Source organism: Poecilia reticulata, linkage group LG21 (genome assembly GCF_000633615.1).
Source record: "Poecilia reticulata strain Guanapo linkage group LG21, Guppy_female_1.0+MT, whole genome shotgun sequence".
Classification (NCBI taxonomy): domain Eukaryota; kingdom Metazoa; phylum Chordata; class Actinopteri; order Cyprinodontiformes; family Poeciliidae; genus Poecilia; species Poecilia reticulata.
Genome location: NC_024351.1, coordinates 8,751,961 through 8,772,877, shown reverse-complemented (window position 1 = coordinate 8,772,877; position 20,917 = coordinate 8,751,961). Strand labels below are relative to the sequence as shown.

General features: G+C 37.7%; 1 protein-coding gene across 9 annotated transcripts in view; it reads left to right on the top strand.

Annotated features, from left to right (window-relative positions):
* utrn (utrophin) overlaps nucleotides 1–20,917 on the top strand; it is a 184,102-nt gene that overhangs the window by 7,637 nt on the left and 155,548 nt on the right. For 6 of the 9 annotated variants that reach the window (XM_008397707.2, XM_008397710.2, XM_008397708.2 and 3 more), the window contains exons 1-8: nucleotides 6,013–6,178; nucleotides 12,458–12,519; nucleotides 13,092–13,184; nucleotides 14,367–14,444; nucleotides 15,992–16,084; nucleotides 16,577–16,749; nucleotides 17,388–17,503; nucleotides 18,555–18,721. In XM_008397707.2, coding sequence (XP_008395929.1) covers nucleotides 6,016–6,178; nucleotides 12,458–12,519; nucleotides 13,092–13,184; nucleotides 14,367–14,444; nucleotides 15,992–16,084; nucleotides 16,577–16,749; nucleotides 17,388–17,503; nucleotides 18,555–18,721 — 945 coding nt within the window. In that variant the 5' untranslated portion in view covers nucleotides 6,013–6,015. Of the gene's footprint in view, nucleotides 1–4,470; nucleotides 4,550–6,012; nucleotides 6,179–12,457; nucleotides 12,520–13,091; nucleotides 13,185–14,366; nucleotides 14,445–15,991; nucleotides 16,085–16,576; nucleotides 16,750–17,387; nucleotides 17,504–18,554; nucleotides 18,722–20,917 lie in introns of those variants that run through there. The other 3 variants (XM_008397715.2, XM_008397713.2, XM_008397714.2) reach the window with 3 other exon arrangements.

Here is a 20,917-nt window from a genome sequence, read left to right as displayed (position 1 = left end):
AGTTATTAAAAGTATTTGCTCCCTTAAAGGTTTCTTCTGATATCACTTTTTTTGTTGCACTGAAATGTTTGAGAAAATCTGCATAAATATAAAAGCAGTCTTCAAATTGTTATTTTATTAAGGGAAGCTATCCAAACTTTCCCTGTGTGACAATGTCATTACCCCACTTCCTTGTATATCATGAAGTGATTCAATTTAGTTTTGCATATCCAGGACTTATCAATGTTGAGAAAATCCAAATCCATATTCATAAGCTTGGAAACAGTGAACCTTCCCAGGAAGAGTGACTCACCAAAACTACTACAAGAGCATATTGATGATTTATCCAGGAGGCCAGAAATGAATCCAGAACAACATCTAAACCTCTGCAGGTTTAACCTTCCACAGTTAACTTCAATGTTCATCATTAAGCTGAGTGAAACACGTCCTGGTAATCTGTAAAGACGTTTGATGATATATTTCTATTGAATGGCGAGACAAATGTGAAAAGGTTTTTGGATGATGTGTGTGTTCTGTTGCATCTCTTGTGAAATAAATGTTTTTGAGAACAGGATATCACGCTGACATTCAAATATGGTGCTGGTACTGGTCCCAGGCTTCCCAGTCCACTCTGGCAGAACCTTTAACAGGCTGCTTGGTCTCACAATCCACTTAGATGAGTTTTAAATTAATCTGTAAAGAAGAATGGATAGAGATGCAAAATACTGTTTGCCAGATATCTGAGACCTTTAAAAAACTTCCTCCTGGAAAAAGTGTAGCATCCTGGTATGAGGTTTAGAAGACAATCGCTTGTTGATTTGGATAATTTTCCCCCTAATGAAAGAAATCATCATTTTAAAAGGTACTTTTTGTGTAACTTGTTTGACTTGGGAGACACACCAGAAAAGTTTTTTTTGTCATAGTTCTGTAGTTAAAATTACCATCCTTTTCTCCTCCAACTCTCATTAAATTGTTTGCACCTGTTTGACATGTGCCGTTTTATTGTCGTCTTCCCCAGCTGAGCACCAGACAGGAGTATTTGGTTCCATATTATCTTTGGGTGTGGACTATTCTGTTGTGTCAGAACTATTATTGTCTCTCTGCAAGCAAGAATGTGAGCGTTAACCAAACTGAGGGTGTGATATGTCGCCCTACGAGCTCTGTTGCTTGTCACTGTTCCCTGTGCTAGATCTGGTCTGTTGCCACAGGGCGTGCAGAGAAAAAAAACTTCATCAGCTGTGTGAGTTGGTGTGAAAGAAAGTTGAATTACTTGTTGAGAAGTAATAATTGTTTGACGTAGTTAAGCTATTAGGATTAAAGATTAATGTTGTCATTGTTATGCCATGGGGGAAAAAAAAATTAAATTCTTAAAGAGCACTGTCATCCAATGAAAAGTCAAACTAAATAATCTTAGCAATTTTTTTTTTTTTCTTACTCTCTGGCTTACCTTCACTTTCTTTTATAGGTCAATGAGAGTTTTCCACTTTGGGAAATAAGTAACCACACAGCTGGATGTTTCTAAATATATATACATATAAGTACAGAGGCCTCTGTGTTTGCTTTGGTCTCCAGGGTTGTTGCTGGATTTGGCTGCCTGGGAAGGGGGAGTGACTCCAGCTAGTGCTGCAAAAATCCTGGCTGGAAATTTGGGAATGGAGGCTGAGGCCAAAACATCTCCCCAGGGTGTGGTAGTGTGTGGGACTCTCTGGTCCATGTGCTAGCTCCGTTCTGACTGTACTCCACCCTGCACACATGACATTTAGAGCCTTGAGAAAAAGGGTGGAAACGGCACAGATGATTCGTCTTAAACAGACTTCAGGCACATACTGACAAGTGTTCCCTCCTTTTTATGCGATGTTTGGACACATCCTTTGTGCAACTTGTCTAAATCATTTGTGTCCCCCCCCATTAAAAAAAAAATTGGCCTTACTCAAACGACTGAATTACCTCCTCAAGGTATAATGAGTTTCTAAAGGGAGCAAGTTATGATTCTCTTGTACTTGATGTAGGACAAATAAGTTTATTTTTTATCTTAAGTATTTTCATGGATTGAATAAGTAAATCTATTCCTATTCATAGTTAAATTCTCCAGTATTACTTTAAAACTTAGATTTTTTTTCTGAGTTTAAAAATTTTTTTTTTGGTTAAATTGACTATTTAGAAAGATGACTAATCAAGCTCACATAATTCTCTGGCATCTTTCTAAAAGTCCTTCAAACAACAGTAGGAACAGCACAATGGGGCATTAAATCTGTTTTTAAAACCTTGATACATTGATATATGAGTAACCAGCCAATCCCTACTTCGTAGTGTTATCCGCAAGAGAAAACCCACCCATCCAATAGCTCATTGGGAGATTAAATCGCGTATTGCTTAACAAAAAGAGTTGGAATATTTTGCAAAGTTTCTTTAGGCACTAATAGGTTAGTGCAAATTAAATGTATTAACTGTTATTTACATAAAGTGACACTGTTTGCATAAGCCTTTGCAAAACAAGGAAATAAAAATGTCAGAATGTGAGCAGCAGGTTAAGGAGTGTTCAGAAACTGTTGCCAACATTAATGATACCCATTGCTTTTAAGTTTCTACTTTGAACCTTTGATGTATATTAGACTGTTTTTAAGTGTCCTCTGTGATTCTAGACAAATGAGGGTATGGGTGGAAGAGCTTTCCTCTTTTATCACTTATCAGTTTTGGGCGTAGAGCCGCATGAGTAGCTAACTGCTGGTTTCATGGGCTGATTTTCTGCCGTTCATTTAGGTCACAGTTAAATTCTTTTCAGTCAAGAGTTAGGTTTATTTTGGTAAATTTTATTCACGATTGTATTTACTTAAATTTGTAAGCATTTGGTAAATTAGTTTTGTATCTTTGTGGGCCAACATTAAGTATAAAATCAGCTCTTTTTTAAGTCAAAATTATCTGATATATGTTGCTTATATGTTTTTATGGTAGTTTAAGTTGAATATTTTAGTAAAGTAAACTTTACCAACTTCTTAAAGGGCAATTGTTTATTGCCACCTTGTCCATCTGCAGTTCATACAAAAAAATTGTAAGAATGGTGCATGAAGAATGTAGCATTGTGGTTTACCAAACACACATCTGTTAAAAACGCGATACAAACAGAAGTAAATACAATAAAAGAGCTGTAAAGTATTTAAGACCATAATGTAATCTTTTTTTTTTTTTTTTTTTTAGAATAATACTTTGTTTATGTCAGATGCATAAAGTACAGTCAACCTGGAGGCATCAGGAAAAAAAAGAACAAAAAAATAAAACTTTATTTCTTTTTGATTAACGATGCACTCAACCTTCATGTCAACTTTGCCACAGTGAGGACACGTCCCTCAGTTTGGCATTATGCGGTTACGAGTGTTGTCGACTCTGATGGAAAGCTTGTTCAGCCAGCAACCAAGAGAAAACAAGAAAATACTTTGAATAAAAGAGCAATAGAAGACTGTTAAGATTCTGACATTGACACCAATCGACTTTAACCTCTGTAATAAATAAATAATCTTTTGACTGACTATTTTCTTTATGGATTTATTCTTGAGCGTTTTGATTGAAGATTCTGTAGGGATTTTGCAGAGAACAATGCAGTGTGTAAAGGTTCCTTTGAGTTCCTGATTAGCACTGACTGCCAATTCTAACCTCACCCAAGCCATCTCAGCTTTCTGAGAAGCTACCAGACCAGATGCTTTGAATCTCAGGCATGGGAAGAACTTTTAATTCAGTAGACTCTTGAGAGGAGTTGTGCTCCTCCCTCTGCTCTCTCTATTAAATAAAACAAACAAGAAAACAAACAATCTCTCTCTGTGTCTGTCCTGTTTCACTCGACCAACCCCCTCCCCTCTCTCCATTTTCACCCTCTTTGCATGGGAGTAGAAATGTTTGTCCTGTTGCTCCTCATTGACTGAAAACATCAATGGGCAAATGGTTCCCTGCTCTGCTGCAGCAGCTCATCGGCCAACTCTGAGTGTCAGAAGTGAGGTCATGGCTGTGACGCTATTTGATGTGGTACTTCTGTAATTGCTGTTTTTTTTGGCGTGTTGCAAGTTTCACTTTCATGTAAATGTTACTTGAAAAGGTTGTTACTGCCATGTTAGCCACTCTGATTGTATTTATCTGCTTTTGTTTGCTGAAACAAGGGAATGTGAGAGCTTTTTTTTGTTTTTATTTCATTTTTATGGATTAAATAAACAGGTTTTTAGCTTTTTCCTATGTTTTCCCTCCTGTTTTATTAAATACTTCTGTCATTTAAGTAAGTATTTGGAGAATGAATCAGGCCGTTCCGCTCGGCACCCAGTTTAACCCACCCAGTGTACTTGATGCACTTCTCTCTCACCTCTACTTCCTCTTTGTTTTGTTTTTTTTTACTTTCCTCTCTGACTCTGCCACTACCACCACCTTGTCTTCCTCTTCCGGATTAGTTGTAATTTCTTTCTCGTGCTCTTTATGCTCTCCATTCTTTTAATGTAATCACTTTTCATCATGAATCTAAGTCGGTGGATGTCATGGAGAAAGCGTAACTTTTTCAGAAAGAAGGGGAAGAATGAATATAGCCTCGACCTAGGTAAGGTGATTTTCATTCTGGTGCTTGATTGCGCCTCTTTTTCATAGCGTCAGCGGTGAAAATCTTCTTGGGCATCTTTTCCTGAATCTTAAGTGTTTCTGTGTACTTTCTCTCCGTTTATAGCCAGTCAAACACAATGCAACAAATATTTTTGATAAGTTTAGGGTTACGAAGTGAGAGCATTTGCTTTACATCAAACGTATAGAAACTAGGCTGCCATTCTGATTTGGATTTAAATTAACAATCCTTGCATAGAAAGAAATGTAATTAAGCATTAAATACATAGATTTTGGTAGTGTTTTTATTAAAAAGCTTTGATGGTTTCAAAATTGTCTATTTTTTTTAAAGCTCTGACCTGCTGATTCCACTTTTTTTTCCACTTTTTTTTTTAGCCTTTTTGCCATGATTGGTCACTATTTAGGGAGCAGAGGAAATGCCGTACCATGTATGTGTTAGTGGAGCTGCTGTAAAACTGGATTTGACTGTCTTAAAACTATGTAAATTAAAGCAAAAATTATGATGCTGACATGTTAAAATGTCTGTAGCGTCTCGTATTAGCATCACCTAAGGGTTGTGTGTGCATTTCAAAGAGAAAATGGATCTTTACCTTTAACTTTTTCCTCGGATAGCTTTGCTGTATTCATTTTAGCCTTTCTGTTATCTGCTAAGATTTTGCTCAATTCTGTCTTTTAAACCCAGAATTAAACTGGCTCACCATGTTGTATAAATAGTACCGAGTAACTTTTTGCATCTCTGTGTTTCCTCTCACTTTAGCATGTTCATGGGTCGTCGGTAAATGACCAGTCGTTTTAGTTTCCAATCATCACTGATCAGGACTGATTAAGCTGAAAAATCTCATTCTAGTAGCCCTCAAAATGCCTTTGTAAATCTCATTTCTTAAGTTCCCTGTTGGTCATCTCTTTTAAATTCATGTTAATTTTCAGTCCAGATGCAAAACACTGCTTCAGATTGACGAGAGTACCAACTTTTGTTTTTTATTACACTGCGCTTTCTTATTGCATCCACTCTCTGAGTGGCATATTGTGGTTTTACATTTCATTAATGCCATTTAAGGGCTTATCTGTTATGGTAAAGTTGGACATGTTTTGTTTCAACCAATCAGGTGAGTTGGTTTTTATCAAAGACAGATCAGAAAGTTAATACCACCACTATCATTATATCTTGAGTTTGGGATCACTTACCCATCTCTGCCTGATAGACCCTTCTTTGTCTGTTGTCTTTAGCTCGTGACAGCGGCAAACACTGTGATTCTGCCAGAGCGCTTTATCTGTTAACATCCTTTCTCAATCTGTAGTGTACTTGGCTTGCTCTGTCCTGTCCTGCTCAGCCCTGATTCCCTTTTCCCTTTCATGGACAGTGTCCCTCTTTCCCTCCCTTCTTGTTCTCTCTTTGCTGCTGCTGCATTCTTCTGATCTTTACTTCTCTCAACGGTCAAGAAGTGACCGATGCAGAGGAGAGTGGCCGAAAAGGCGACAGGACTATCTGGGTCTATTTTACGTCGATATTCTTGGACTACTTGGGTTTGTGCTTTTTTTTGGTTTTCACCGCTTCCTCTGGTTCAGCACAGCCGTTACTTATGGGCAAAGATGGCAGAGCATGAGCTCAGAGGTAGGAACTTTTGACATTTTCGGTGACAGCCAGTTTTCTACATGCGTAACAGATGTAAGCTACAGATATTGGTGACAAAATGCACACTTGTGATGCTTGTGAGTGATCAAAGCGCTTGCAAGCTTTTGAGTAGCAGATTGAAGTGGTTAATTGCAGTTTTTGCAAACATTTAAAAATGTTTGGATTTGCAGGATATATATAAAAAAAACGACTTTCTGGATATTGTTAGATTAAAACAGTTTTAAAAAGGAAAATCTTTAAGACGCCATTTCCTTCAATGATGGTCTGTTTCATTTGCTTCTTTAAAGACATAAAACATAATTAACACCTGAGGTTTTTAATTGCTCTGAATCAATATGTTGAAGTTAAACTCAACATATTCAACATATTCCTTCATCTACTCCATCAGTACTTTCTAGTTAGTTGGTCAGTCTAGGGAAACAACTTTTCAGTGTGCTCTAGGCAGCGCTGAATTTGAGGCTTTCTATTTTCACTCACAGCTAATAACAGCATTTCACACACCTACATGGACCACAGGGATACGTGTTAATCCCTCCGGACGTTCAGTGTGTTTTCCCTACAAATTCCTGGATCACCGTGAGGGAAGACTGTCAACAAGGCTGCGCTGACTGGGGCATGCTTAGACAAGTGACCACTGAGGGGAGGAGGAAGGCATGCATGGGAAATTATAGGAATTCTGTGCATTCCTATAAACCTACTAGAGTAAGAATAATCCATATCTCAGACGACACAATGTGTTAAAGTCTGACATTCAGAGTATCTGCTTTAGATTGTCTTTTACATTTTGTGTTTCACTCTTTTGGTGTCCGTGCACTGCCTGAAACTTTTTCAAGAGCATTTAACATCACACCCCACTACTAGAAAATGTGTAAATAATTCATGTTTGACATTTCAGCTGTTTTTCAAAGCAGAATCAGCAACTACATAAGGAGAGATGATGTATCGTTTGGAACTCCAGAATACTCCAATATTATTCTAATTTTATTCCAATATTCCAATATTACAGACAGATTGTTGTGGCCACAGGAAAAGGCTTTTCTAAAGGTAATGCACTAAATAGAAGAGTGTCGGTCTATTGGTTACACAAAAATATACGGTGAGCAATCTCACTTTCCCCAACAATGCACTAACTATGGTAATTCAGAAAAGATGTTTGTATACATAGTCTAAGGGGGTGGATTTCACTTTTTAGATCAAAAAGAATGTTGATCTGTTTAAATCTTCTCTTGCCACTAGATTACTGTCTTTTGTGCACCTGTAATTTAGCTTACCTTTCATCCGCCATGTAGCTTGAATTTACTTTTAGGTCAATTTCTTTGTTTTGAAAGAAGTTGCAGTTTAGTCATCACTATCAAACAAATTATGCACAGAAAATTGAGACTTTTAGCTGCTTCCATTCACTGTCAGAGTGGTTGTTTTCCATAACCACTCTATGGCTTAAACTAATTCTCTGGTCACACAGATTGTAAAGTTTAATTCTGACTCACACAAGTCCCTGTCAGAGTAACGACTGTACTCAGAACTAGAGCCAAAAATTACATTTACTAAATTATTGTCTGAATTTAAGTTTTCTGGATTACAGTTTTTGTCAAATACAGATGCCTTACAAACACTACCTTCTCGGGTGACCATCGTTATGGACTTTGATTTTGGTGTTTTGCACATGATATCTTCAATCTTTGGAAAATCATGGCTGCCTTGTATATATATTTTTTTCTTTCTGAAGCCCTGTTTTACATATTTTCCCATGTTTGGTGTGAAAGTAAATAAGCTACTGTGAGCCAAAACACAGCTGAAGAGGATCTCAACTTCATTTGCTGAATGAGAAATGAAAGTGCACAGATTGTTTTTTGTTTTCTAACTTTCAACAATTCCTTTCATCTGCCCATCTGTTTTAAGATGGTTGTTTACTTGTGCCCAGTCAGTGACTGCACATATATCTATATCTTAAGCAAAATAAACAAACTATTTGATTAATCAGATAAAAATTCAAGCTAGTAATTTGTGCATCAAATTTTTAAATATTCCTTTTTGTTCATGTAATGAGGTCTCATGTTTACTTTGTGAGTCTGTCTTGGAAACCCTGATGGTTTATTTGATTTTTTTTATTTTTATTTTCTACCTCAGTGCACCAACTTCTCCCTGGTTTGTAGTCACAAGTTATCCACCTGTCGACAGGAGTAAAAAAAAAAAATTTTATAAGCCAGCTGTGTTTTCTCAGTTGGTAGCTTTTAAGAAACATTTCTTTCTCTTTTTTTGCTGTCAATATTTTGACCTCCTGTTTCGGAATTGAAAAGTTTGAAATGTCAGATTATGCGTTTGTTTACTTGGTGTGAAAAGCAAAAGGATTCAACTTGGAGGTGCTGATTCTGACTTTTTGTACATTTGTACAGCACATTGAGAACAAACTTGAACTCTGAATCCCCTCCATAATATAATCCATTCTTAACCTATAATGGGTTTTGCCACTTATTGCTGGGTTAAATGTGCAAAGTCCTGATCACCAAAACCTGATGTGTTTGCATAAGTCAGTTATCTGAAACATGCTGATGGGACGCAGAGGTTGAATATTTGATCTGGGGCTCTCTCTCAATTTACTTTTATTCAACTGAATAAATTTCTATGCGTCTTCAAACCTCCATGAATATCATGTGCTCTGTTGGAAAAAGCATAGTAAGTGTGCAGACCTTTCGGGGTGAATGTTTTAGGAATAGATTATATATGCTCTCCTGTCTTTTAAAAAGGATTAAATCATCTATGTTGATAAAACTTAAATGTACATTACCTCAGTCTTATGCTGTTGTGACTGAAGCAGTGCTCACCAATGCAGTTTGTGTGTACTAGATAGTAAGACCCACTAAATATAGCCTTCAGGTATGTCTTCTATCCTTAACTTGCTAGGGATTTTCCTAAGAATATGCTCTGTAATTCTGTTATTTAACTTTCTATAGCTGAAACGTTTATAGCTGATTCAGCTTCACATGTTCCCTCCAATTATGTGCAGGGATGTACCTTGTCCTTGCTTATTAGTGTGTTAATATTGTTCTATGAGTATTGCAACTGTGCACAGACTCCAGTTTGTGAAGGGGATGAATTGCATGACTATTTTCTTTCTTGTTCATCCAAACACACACGCACACACAACCTTGCCACTACTTTGATCTGCAGTTGGACATTCCTGTGCCCTGGTGAGAAGGTGAAGTAGACAGATTGAGGGAGCGCTGTTCATGAATCATGTTTATTGTCTTGCCAAGATAGGAAGGTACAGAGCCAAGGAGATCTGAGTCTGCAGGGACCCACTCTGCAGGAACCTCAGAGGCCTGATTGGGGTGCTGATAAAACTTTAAGGACGGGAGGCCCTATATGGAGACTCCAGAAAGGGAGAACTGATATCGTCTTGGCAACATACCTGAAGAAAACCTGTCACACTTCTACTTTGTGTGTGAGGTTTTTTTCTGTCATTTTTCCCTCACTATTTCAAGAAGAAACAAATTGATGAGGTTTTTGTGACCTATTTCTAGTTTTTGTCAAGTTTAACCTGCTGGTGTGTTATAAGAAGAGCATTCAAAAATAAGTTTTCACTATAAAACAGTTGTGCTGTTACTTCAAAGCAAAGATAAATTATGATTATGGAGTTCACATTTTAAATTGTGTTTTACATCTTGGGTAAACTGCTGGCAAAATTAGTCTGGTTAGCATTGCTAATGGAGTGATCCGAGTTTTTGTGGTGAATAAAGATCTTGCCAGCATTTCCACATGTTTCATATCATTGAAAATTATCCTTTTGAAAGATTAAAAGGATAAAACACACTTGTACTTGGTGTACTCCACTGAGCCATCCTGTTTTCAGCTTAATGCATTTCTCTCTCTGAGCCTGAATGAACTGCCAATGTGTCTTAAAATGCTTCTTAAGACCTTTTTGCATTTATGTGCTTCTTCTGGCTACATTTTTAGAGACATACAAATGGCTAACTTTGAGTCTTCCTCTCTCAGTTCGTACTTTCTATCAGAAAATGTTGTTGGTGTCTTTTGGTAGTATCTAGCTATGGAACATCCACAGACTGGAAAAAAGTTTTCTTCTTTTTGTTGTTGTTGTAGCTGCCTTCTGGTCATCGGTCAGCATAACTTGGAGTGTATTGCATGGATAACCCCTGATGGTAAATGATAGATTTCTAAGCTGAATACATCTTTCTTGTGAATTTCATTTGTCTTTAAATTCCCATGGGCATCATGTTTACTCTTTTGGAAAAGTATTGTAAATATCCAGACTGTTTGGAGTGAATGTTTTGGCTATAAATTATAAGTAAAAAATTTTCTAAATTATCTTATCTGATAAGATTTCTTCTTCAGCTTATCAAGCTGAAAAGTGTCCTATTCTGTTCACCATCCAATTTTTAGTGGGTTTTAAACCTATGCTGACGAGTCCTCCTTTTATTCTTGTTTTATATCCTTTTTTCTGCCATAGTTTTGCTTGTATCAGTCACAGCAACCCAAACGATACCACCAAAGTTATAATCTAGCTGTAACATCACTACTTTTTGTTTTGCAGGTTTTATTGTTTATCCCTTGGAACTACTTTAAAAGAAGGATTACAAAACTAGACAACCTGCAAAGTGTTAACCAGCTTAGATATTTAGTACCTCCTGTTTTTTTCCACCTATCTGGTTGTTCTGCTTATTGTCCCCGACATCCCCTGAGATATGGATGTCGATTTGTGGTGCTACAACTCTCTCAGTATCATAGAGGTAAACTGTCTCCATTGGAAAAGTTGGAAGCCATCTGGAACCTGACAAAATAAATCTCTTTCCGTTTCTTCACCTCGTCACCCATCCTTCTCTGGCCTCTCCATCCGTTACATTCTTGTTTTTATATCCGTTTCACCCAGCCGGCGACCGCAAACACACACTTTAAACACTCCAAACAAAGGAAGCGGTCACTATGAGCTCTGATGAGTTTGACCTTTAAACCTTTTTTCCAGTTCATCCTGATCTACAAACCTCAAGGCAAAGTGTTTTCCTAAATTTTGACATCCTGGTAAATTTCTCTAGAAAACCTCAGAAAACATAACCTCCCATCATGCCGTGTTGAGAAGGAATTGCTCGCCAGTGTCGCACTGATTGCTACTCCTGCAGCTGATACTTTGTAAAACTTCTTTGGCTAACAGTTGTGTAACATTACCCAAGGTTGGAGCTAGGTATGTACAAAAAGGGCTTTATTAAAGGGTTAAAGCAATTCGCTAAGAGCTGCAGGAATTTTTTTTTTTCTAGTCACTAATTTTACCATAAATGTCACGTTAACTCGTGAAATCTGAAAACAAAATAAACCAAACCATCTTCAATATTTCCAAACATCCAGGTAAAAGTTGTATTCCTTTCCATTGTTTGCAGCAGCTTGTGGCATCTGCTAGAAGTAGATTAGTTTAATATTTTGAAGGGCAATTTATTTTATAATCCATTTTATTTATGGTTTCTGTTGTGTATGGTTTAATATGTATTATTTCTGGTTTTTGTGTTTTATGTTGGATGTTTAAAATATCTTCTAGTTCCACACAGGGGTATTCTTTACAAAGTTGAAGTTTATTGGCCTTTGAGAGGGCAAGCTTGCATTATTATGCCATAATCAATATATTGCTTGAAAATGGTTTAAAAACAACAAAATCATTTATTTTAAAAAAAGAAAATAAACTTGGTATCTTTGTCACTTAATCAACTTTTCTGTGGTGCATCCAAGCTTCTCTGATCCGTTACACGAGTCAGCCATTGCTCGGTCACATCAAAGCAGCTGACCCGGAGCCCGAAACACAATGAGGCCTTATTGGAGAGCCACGTCTCAGAATAAAGGCGGAGCAGTGAAGGAGGGAGTCGAGTGGGTAGAGAATGTAAAATATGTGTACAGTCTGACTGTTGGAACAGTGTAAATGGGTAGGGGTGTGTGCACACGAACAAGTAGGTTTGATGTGTCAGGCTTACGTCTGAGCTTGTGCACGCTTTGACATTTTAGGCGACATAGTCAAAATGCTCCTTTTCTAGCTTCATTTGGTTCCTGTAATTTTCTGACGTTTGTGCCACATTGATCTGGATGCTTTTAAGCCATAATTGCCTCCAGTTACAATTATCACTCACCAGTGTGTCGGTGGAAGAGGGTGAGGTTGACCTGAAGTGAAGTTGGCCCTAAAAATAAATGTGTAGAGTTAAAAAAACAAACAAACTGCCTCTCACAAGACTGAGGAAACTAACTGTTCTATAACTTTCCCTACAGATGAGCATGACGCTGTACAGAAGAAAACATTTACCAAATGGATAAATGCACAGTTCTCCAAGGTACGTGAAGCACTGGATACAGTAACGATTTTTGTTGCTGCTCTTAAAACACAAGAGATAACGCACCTGTTTTCTCCAAACAGAGAAAAACTCTGTGCCTCAGTGCTGTGACTATGTTCTGGCTATTTTAGTTTTTAAATCCAAACATTTGTCCTCTAATCTCTGCAGTGTAGCTGGATCCACTCTGGATCCACTCTGACTTCCTAGACACTTGAAGCGTTGGGTCAAATTGCTCTATTTGTTCCAGTAAACAAGCCATTTGACTGAATCATAGTGTTTCAGTTAGTTTTACTTGATACTTGGGTATTTTTGCTAAATTATGCAAATAAGCGTAGACATGATTACATCTCATGTAAGATCTAATTGTCAGTATTTGCTGTAGGTTTAAACGCTTGTCTGTTATGAAACAGGATACATATGAGTCTTGACAAACTAGGAGTAATTTCCTACTGGAAGACGTATAGATCATAGTTTTTGTTGGCCTCTTTTTTTGCTTTCATTTTAATTCATATTCAGCCCAAAACTAAAACTTAACCAAAACTTAACTTGTTCCTTTTTCTTTGTTTTTGCAGACAGGAAAGACCCCCATCAAAGATTTGTTTTCAGACCTGAGAGATGGAAAAAAGCTACTGGACCTGTTGGAGGGTCTCACAGAAACAGTCCTGGTCGGTTTGTCCACTTATATTTACATTTTCAAATATGTTAAACAGTGAAATATTTCCTAACATCCGCTGCTTTGGTTCAGTTTGTAGTTTTTGGGTTAATTTAGCTTTTTTCTGTTTGTCAAACACCAAGATTTAATATTGTTTTTGTATTAAAAGAATCTTTGTTGATTAGGTCAGTAGTTTTCGTCCCATCAATGTATAGGTATTAGCCTCCACACACTTGATTTAAATGAGTGATTTCCAGGCTTCTGCAGTACTCAAGGAGGAAGTAATGCATTCATTTGATTCAGGTGTGCAGGGAAACGTATGAAGAACATTGGGTCCTTTATATACTGTTATGATTTATGCAGTGTTTTTGTGGTAACATTGCTAATTTAAGAATTATATAAATTTTGTTCACAACATTCATGATTTTTCCAGAAATAATGTCTCCTTACCCAGAGAAAGCACTCTTTGGGCATTAATGTTACTCAACTTAAATATTTATTTCTTGATTATTTTTTAATATATTGTCACATTGTCTTATTAAAATGTATAAAAAAATTATATTAGTGACTTAAAGAACAGTGCACTTATCCTTGTGAAACAAAAAAAATATGATAATTTTTATTCTATCCCTCCTCCATCTATCTTTGATTCCTTCAGCAGAGTATCATGTTTCTTGCACCTGCAGTCATGTTTAGTGCCAGCTGTCTCTCTGCCATATGTGATGGCACACCGATATCCACTCTGTCTCTCTGATACTGGAATCCTAATGCTATAATTGGGTGCTAATGAGTGGTAGAGGAATGCGAAGACTTAAAAGGGATTTGCAGTTGGCTGCCGTTCATCCAGCCATTCTTTCCATAAGTTGGCCCGTGGACAATGCTGATAGGTTAATGGGTGTGATGAATGTGCGGTGTAACACGCTACGCTGAGTGATGCCATAGTTTTCCTCCATGTAGCATTTCACTTCCTGTTATTTATTCTGTTCCTGAAAGGACTTGTTTATTTAAGGTGGATGAGTGTTTGTGAATTTTTCCCTCTCCTGAAACCAGCATGAAAAAGTTTAATGAACTTCAAAAATAAACAAGAGCAGGAAATGTTTGTTGTCCGTATTCGTTTGGTTCCTGTCCCTTCATTATGGGTGGTGAGCTGTGAATCAGCTTTTGGCTCCTTTCAGCTGCATTTCCTCTTTCTCAGACCAAAGAGCGAGGTTCCACCAGGGTGCACTCCCTCAACAATGTCAACAAAGTGCTGCAAGTTCTGCATCAAAACAATGTGAGTTCTTGGTTTTTCTGTTCTTGACACTGGTTTATCACCAAAACTGAAACATTTAGATATGTTTTTTTTAAATCATGTGAAAATTAAAAAAAAAAAAAAATTGGCAAAGTTTCTTTGAAAGAAATTATATTTAGAAATAGGAAATTGTGATCTTTATTTGTTTATTCATTTATTATTATTATTATTATTTTTTTTTTTGAAAATATTGGATCTTTAATCAATCCAGATATATTTTTTTACATGTATTTTTAACATTTTTATCCAATAACTTCTTCTCTTGCAATGGTTTAAATTGCTTTGAACTTCTTTGCTGGGTGACATTTTCTTTGTTAGCCAGTAAAGCCTCTGCACCCCATCAATCATTCCTTTAATGTCTCTCCTTGTTTTCATATATAGTTCTCTGCATAATATCTTGACCTAAGCAGTAGGAGCGAAGTGGAAGGGCAATCTCATAGGAAGGAGTTGAGTCTGGAGGTTTAGCATCCTGCTGGTTTTTCTACTGCAACTGCCAAAGAAACTGTTAGATGGTCACAAGTTTTCCTGAGGAAACGCTGTTGTGCAACAATATCCAAAATCTAAAGTGGATTAATGTTCTTTTTTATGTTTTAAATCATTAGCTATGCCAGACTTTATTTGCAATCTTGGTGAAACCTATAAAAGGTCTTAAAATATATCTGCCTTGTGGCACAGTTGTTCATACATCTAACAATCATTTTAAAACAAATGCAATTTAAGCATTTCTTAAATTTGCACCTCATATATGGTTAGGATTTTTGTATTTATTTATGGGTTTTTTTTGTTTGTTTTAAGTAGATTATTAAATTTTAAACCGTCGCATAGGACATCAAGAACAACAAAACAAACAAGAAAAAAAAACACATCTGATATAGAGTTTGAACATTTGGGGGTTAATATATGGAAAAAAAAAGGCTACATTCTTACAGTGGAGGGTGCAAATAAATGTGTTCAGTACTGTGAACAGAAAATTCTTTCTGTGTAGACAAAATCCAGTTTAGGCTAATTAAGTCAGGATTTGGGTCAGAAGTCTACATGTAAAGAGATGACTTCATAATTCAACCAGACACATTTGAAGTTCTGTTCCACTTGGTGACTCTAAACTCAGACATATTTACATGTAAGCAACTATGGCTGCCCAGCAATTCTGATCCGTAACAAAATCCCTGCACACATGGACTTTTGTCCGGCTGGGGTCGTCTCCTGTCCAGAGAGATGGAACTTGCACCCAACAGAAATCTTGAATTTGAAACCTGGTCGGACATTAGAAAGTATCTTGGATGAGTTACTTAATACTTTTTGCCTCACCCCATATGATGAGGCTCACTTTGGAAGTTGTGCAGTTGTAATATAATGAAATTAAATTAAAACACACTGGCTATAACTGACCACACAGTCATTATAGTTTGGAGAAAACATTATTTATGTAGATGAAGTTCCATTGCAAACTCAAAAAACATGATACATAATTTGATGTTACTTTCAGTGTTACTGTGTAAAAGACACTCATCTCTTCTTTCTCTCTGTAGGTTGATTTGGTAAACATTGGAGGGACCGATATTGTCGATGGAAACCACAAACTGACATTAGGCCTCATCTGGAGCATTATTCTTCACTGGCAGGTGAGAACTTTCCACACTCGTGCTGCAAGCACATATGGTCTCATTAATGTTTGCTTTAATAACTCGCTGTCCACCGATGCTCCAGAGGGACCAGAAAAAACGATGATGGAAACTCTGTATCAAAGTGCACACCTGCGTTCATCCATGTAAACATGCTAATCATTCAGTGCTTTGTCAGTTTGACTTGCTGAAAATGGAAACAGCTGCTTTTTCTCTGAGGTGGTTTCTATTGCTATTGTTTGTTTTAATGCCACAGAAGACAGTTTTGCTACTGAGCGACTTATTTTTGTTAATTTCTTTTTATAATATTGATGATAGTCACTTTACTAAGGATATACCGTTTTGACCTGGAACAGAACAAGTTTATGTGATTTACTCTCTTTTCAAATGGCGTATGTAATGTAGTGCATCGATTGTATGTGAAAATGTTTAGAGTTCTTTTGTTTTTGTCGAGTTCATAATATCTAATCTGATCTTTGTTTCCATTTGCAGGTGAAAGACATCATGAAGGACGTCATGTCCAACCTGCAGCAGACCAACAGTGAGAAGATTTTGCTAAGTTGGGTACGACAATGCACTCGCTCGTATTCGGAAGTCAACGTGCTGAATTTCACCACGAGCTGGTCTGACGGACTGGCCCTGAACGCAATCCTCCACCATTTCAGGTGCACACCCTAAACACTCCTGCTTTATTGACAATATTTTCAACAGATACTTTTAAGCTTTGTTAAAAATGCCAGAAATGTAAAGTTTTGGTGTAAGGTACTGCAAAAGCCACAGAAGGTCAGGGTGACAGGTCAGCATCTATAGGGCGTGCGTGTGCGTGTGCGTGTGTGTGTGTGTGTGTGTGTGTGCGTGCGTGCGTGCGTGTGTCTGTGTGTGTATGCTGCTTGTTCTCTTTAGGCTTGCTGTGTCACTGTTTGCTTACTCTCTGTGTGCTGTTGCATGTGAAAAAAAAGGGTTAAAGGGGGTCAGGGATGTTTTCCCCCTTATGTAATCCCTTGTCCTTAGTAATGGTGACACACACTGGCCTGGGCGCTGTGAGAACGACCAGTGTTGGTTTAGACCTGGGCCTAGGCTTTAGTTGGATCACTGAACACACATTCCTCACCCGCATCAGCCACTCATCTCCCCCCTCCCCCCACTCCCTGCACTGCCCAGAAACCAGCCTTTTTTGTACACAGCATAAACTGTTGATAAAATGTGAAATTATTAATGACTGTTCCCATTTTCAGTGTCACTGTTTATGCTTCCCCCCCCCCTCATTCTCTGACTGTATTACTGGTTTTCTGTCTATCTTCAGGCCAGAAGCATTCAGCTGGGATCAGGTGGCCAAAATGAGCCCTGTGGAGAGACTCGACCACGCTTTCACCTTCGCCAAAAACCAGCTAGCTATAGAGAAGCTCCTGGATCCCGAAGGTACCGTTTCTATTTGTTGTGCCGGTATGAAAACTTTTGTTTCCTGGCAAAAGTATTCATAGCGTTTAATGTTTCTCAGATTTTGTCCCATTTCAACCACATATGTCTTTTATTGGGATTTTATGATATACATCAAAACAAATTGCCGTATAATTATAAATTGGAGGCAAAACAATGAATGGAAATGTTTATTGCAAATTCGTGAAGCGAGTCTTTGGGATTTTTGTAATTTCTTCATCTAAAGCTGCCATGTTGAGGTCTGGAAAGTCACAAGATTGGCAAAAAAAAAAAAAAATCAGTTTATTAAATAAAGCATTAAGAAATCCAGAGTTTGCCATAAGTCATGCAGGGAGGCCAGCCCACATGTGGAAGAAGATGCTCTGGACAGATACTCTAGATGCAGAATGCTACATGTTGAGAAAAGCTAACAATGCAAACTGTTCTTTGTAGCACATGATGTTTCAGCAGTGCTACAGAAGCTGGACAAAGTTGATAGGAAGATTGATGAATATAAATGCATTGAAGGAAACCCATTAAACGCTGAGAAACGGGTTTCAGAGTTTATGTGATTACATTCCAACAAAATGTTAAATCTTGTGGCTATGCAAAGTGTGTGGATACTTTTTGAAGGCTCTGTAAAAGACCCAGACTGAACAATTTTTGTAGTCCCTGATGCGTATGCTGTGATGATGAACACGGCTTTAAACTCCTACCAGCTTCTAAAAAACTCAGTTTGATGCCTTGCAGTTGTTTCAGTCTGAATTGTCTCATTTCAGGTATAAATTACTTTATATCATGATTGTCTACACTTGACCCACATCAACAACTTTTTTAACCTGTTTCTACCTGCTTCTGTCCTTTTCCATATAATCTCCTTTTGTTGCTTTTAACTACTATTTCTGCCTGCCCACGCTTTGGTTCTTCCTCATGCAATTTTCACCTCTTTATCTCCTCTTTCCAACCTCCTGCTTCCAATATTCAACTGGCATCTTGATTTTTCTGCCTCCCCATCTGTTTCTCTTTCCCTGGCTTGCTCATTTCTCTGCCTCAGATGTGGCGGTGCAGTTACCAGATAAAAAGTCCATCATCATGTACGTTACCTCGCTGTTTGCCGTGCTTCCCAAAGATGTGAGCATGGAGGCCATCAGAGAGGTGGAGACGCTGCCTCGCAAATACAAAGTGGAGGCTGAAGACTCAAATTCAGGACTCGGCACGCAGGTATGAGATAAATGTTTTATTATACAGGAGGGTAAGAGCTTTTCCATGTGGTTAATTCTGGGCTCTAATGCATCAAACTCCTGTTAGGAAACCAGCTGTATTTTGTCTTCCTGTGTTGTCAGCATCAGTCACACCTCAGAGGCAAATTCTAGACACTCACATGACTTTAATATTCAGTCTATGCATTTATTTGCAAGAAAATGCATCACTTTTACTGTGATGTTGTATTTTGCTACATGAGCCATAGAGTCACAGCCAGCTGGCTGAAAATTGGCACTTTTCCTCACTTTATTTAATAAAAGCAAGTTTTGTATGTTTCTGACTATTTCTGGTTGAGAGAAACATAAATATTAATGACAAGGAAAGTAAAGGATTGCCACCACCACGTTTGCTAAGTTAACACTTATTAAAACTACAGTTGACAAGCTGTGAGCTGACTGCAAGCTTTACTAGAGCAGATAACCCAATTCATTTCCTAACGTGTTGTAAAGATCTGCATTGCAGTTCAAACAAGCAAGTTTTTTTGTTTGCTCGCTATTAGTAATATAAAAAGAATTTAGTGAAAGTCATACTGACATATTACAAACGTCACTTATAAGCTTATTAATCAGTCTGCATGGCGTTTCTCACTCAAAGAAAAGCGGTGATGGGGTCTGTTACACTCCGAAAAGATGACACACTGACGGTCACGCTTGGTCGACTTTGAGGAAAATAAGGTAGAGAGCAAAAATAGAACCAGAGTACCTTGATGGAGCCCTTCTGAACTTCTCACACGGAGACCACGGGCACATCTGTTTTCCACAAAAACTCAAGGTGTTCTTTTTTGGATGAATCTTGTGATGGATGGAAAAAGACCCGCAGCTGAAGCACAGCTTTGCAAATAGAAGCAGATTCGGTCCAAAAATGATTTTCTTTTAAATGGTCTAGAACAGAGGTCCCCAGAAAGTGGTGCAGAACAAAATTTAGTCTTTTTTGGAAGGACACCCCAAAATAATTGAACCAAACTTTGAATATCATTTAAATGTAAAAAAAACAACAACCCTCTTTTGTTAATCATTCTGTACAGAGGCATAGAGCTGCCACTCTTGCAAAAACAAAAGAAAAAAGTGCTTTATCACATGGCAAAGTTATTGTTTTTAACATAAACCTTACATGTTTGTGTACAATAACAAGACGGTGATAAGTTATTACAATATACATATTTGAATAACTTAACATTTTTTTTCTTGCATAAATGATGTAGTTTAGTTTCCAAGGAGCTTCAACAGCCCCTCCTGTAGATCAGCGAGAAATGCTGCCACCTCCATCAGGTCAGACTCATTTTTCCTCCTGTTCAGCCCCAAAATATTTCAATTTCTCTCTGTGTACAAATTATTGTCACAACACAGTCTAAACTGCTAAATAACAGCAAAATCTATTCATGGTTCAATCCAAGAATTAAATAGAGGGTATGGCCTTATAAATCCTTACCCCTTTTCACCTCAAGCTGGTTGTTTTTAAGTGTCAAACTTGTTTTGGTTGTGCAGAATCATTTTCACATATCACTGTCTGAATGATTCTCCCAAAGCAAACCAAAACTCTAGTGTGTGGTGGAACCAAATTCACATTTTCTACTTCAACTCCAATGCTTAGTTTACATCTAGTTTGAAGGCTATTAGGATTATTGTATTTTGTGTGCCTCTGGACAGAATGAGTCACCCCCACCTTTAAGAAAAAAAAAGCAGCTGCCTCCGTTCTCTCCAGCTATGCTTGTGAAAAGCACAGCGGGCATGGGCAAATTGGGAGCAGAACCATGACTCACTCCTCTGACATTACCCAGCAGACCATGCTGTACACTGGAAACATCGAGCTGTAAATGGGATGGAAGGAAAGAGGGCGATGAATTGGGGAGAGTAGAGGCAGAGAGTAGAAATCAGCTTGCTGCTGAGCTTTAGTTTGTCACTGAATGGACTCTCCTGCTGATTCTTAAACTTGTAATCTGTGCACAATATTGCTTTGACATCCTAAAAATCTCCTAAAATATCTCTGGACAACAGAGACTGCATTGGTTAACTTTTTTTGTACTTTTGAGCCAGCTGTTTTGACTTTATCCACGGCGCAGCTTCTGGTCAGAAAATCCCCAAACCACCTCTTAGGTTTTTATTACCTGTGGGCAAATACTTAACACACCCTGGACTGGATTCTGGAAAAGTCGTC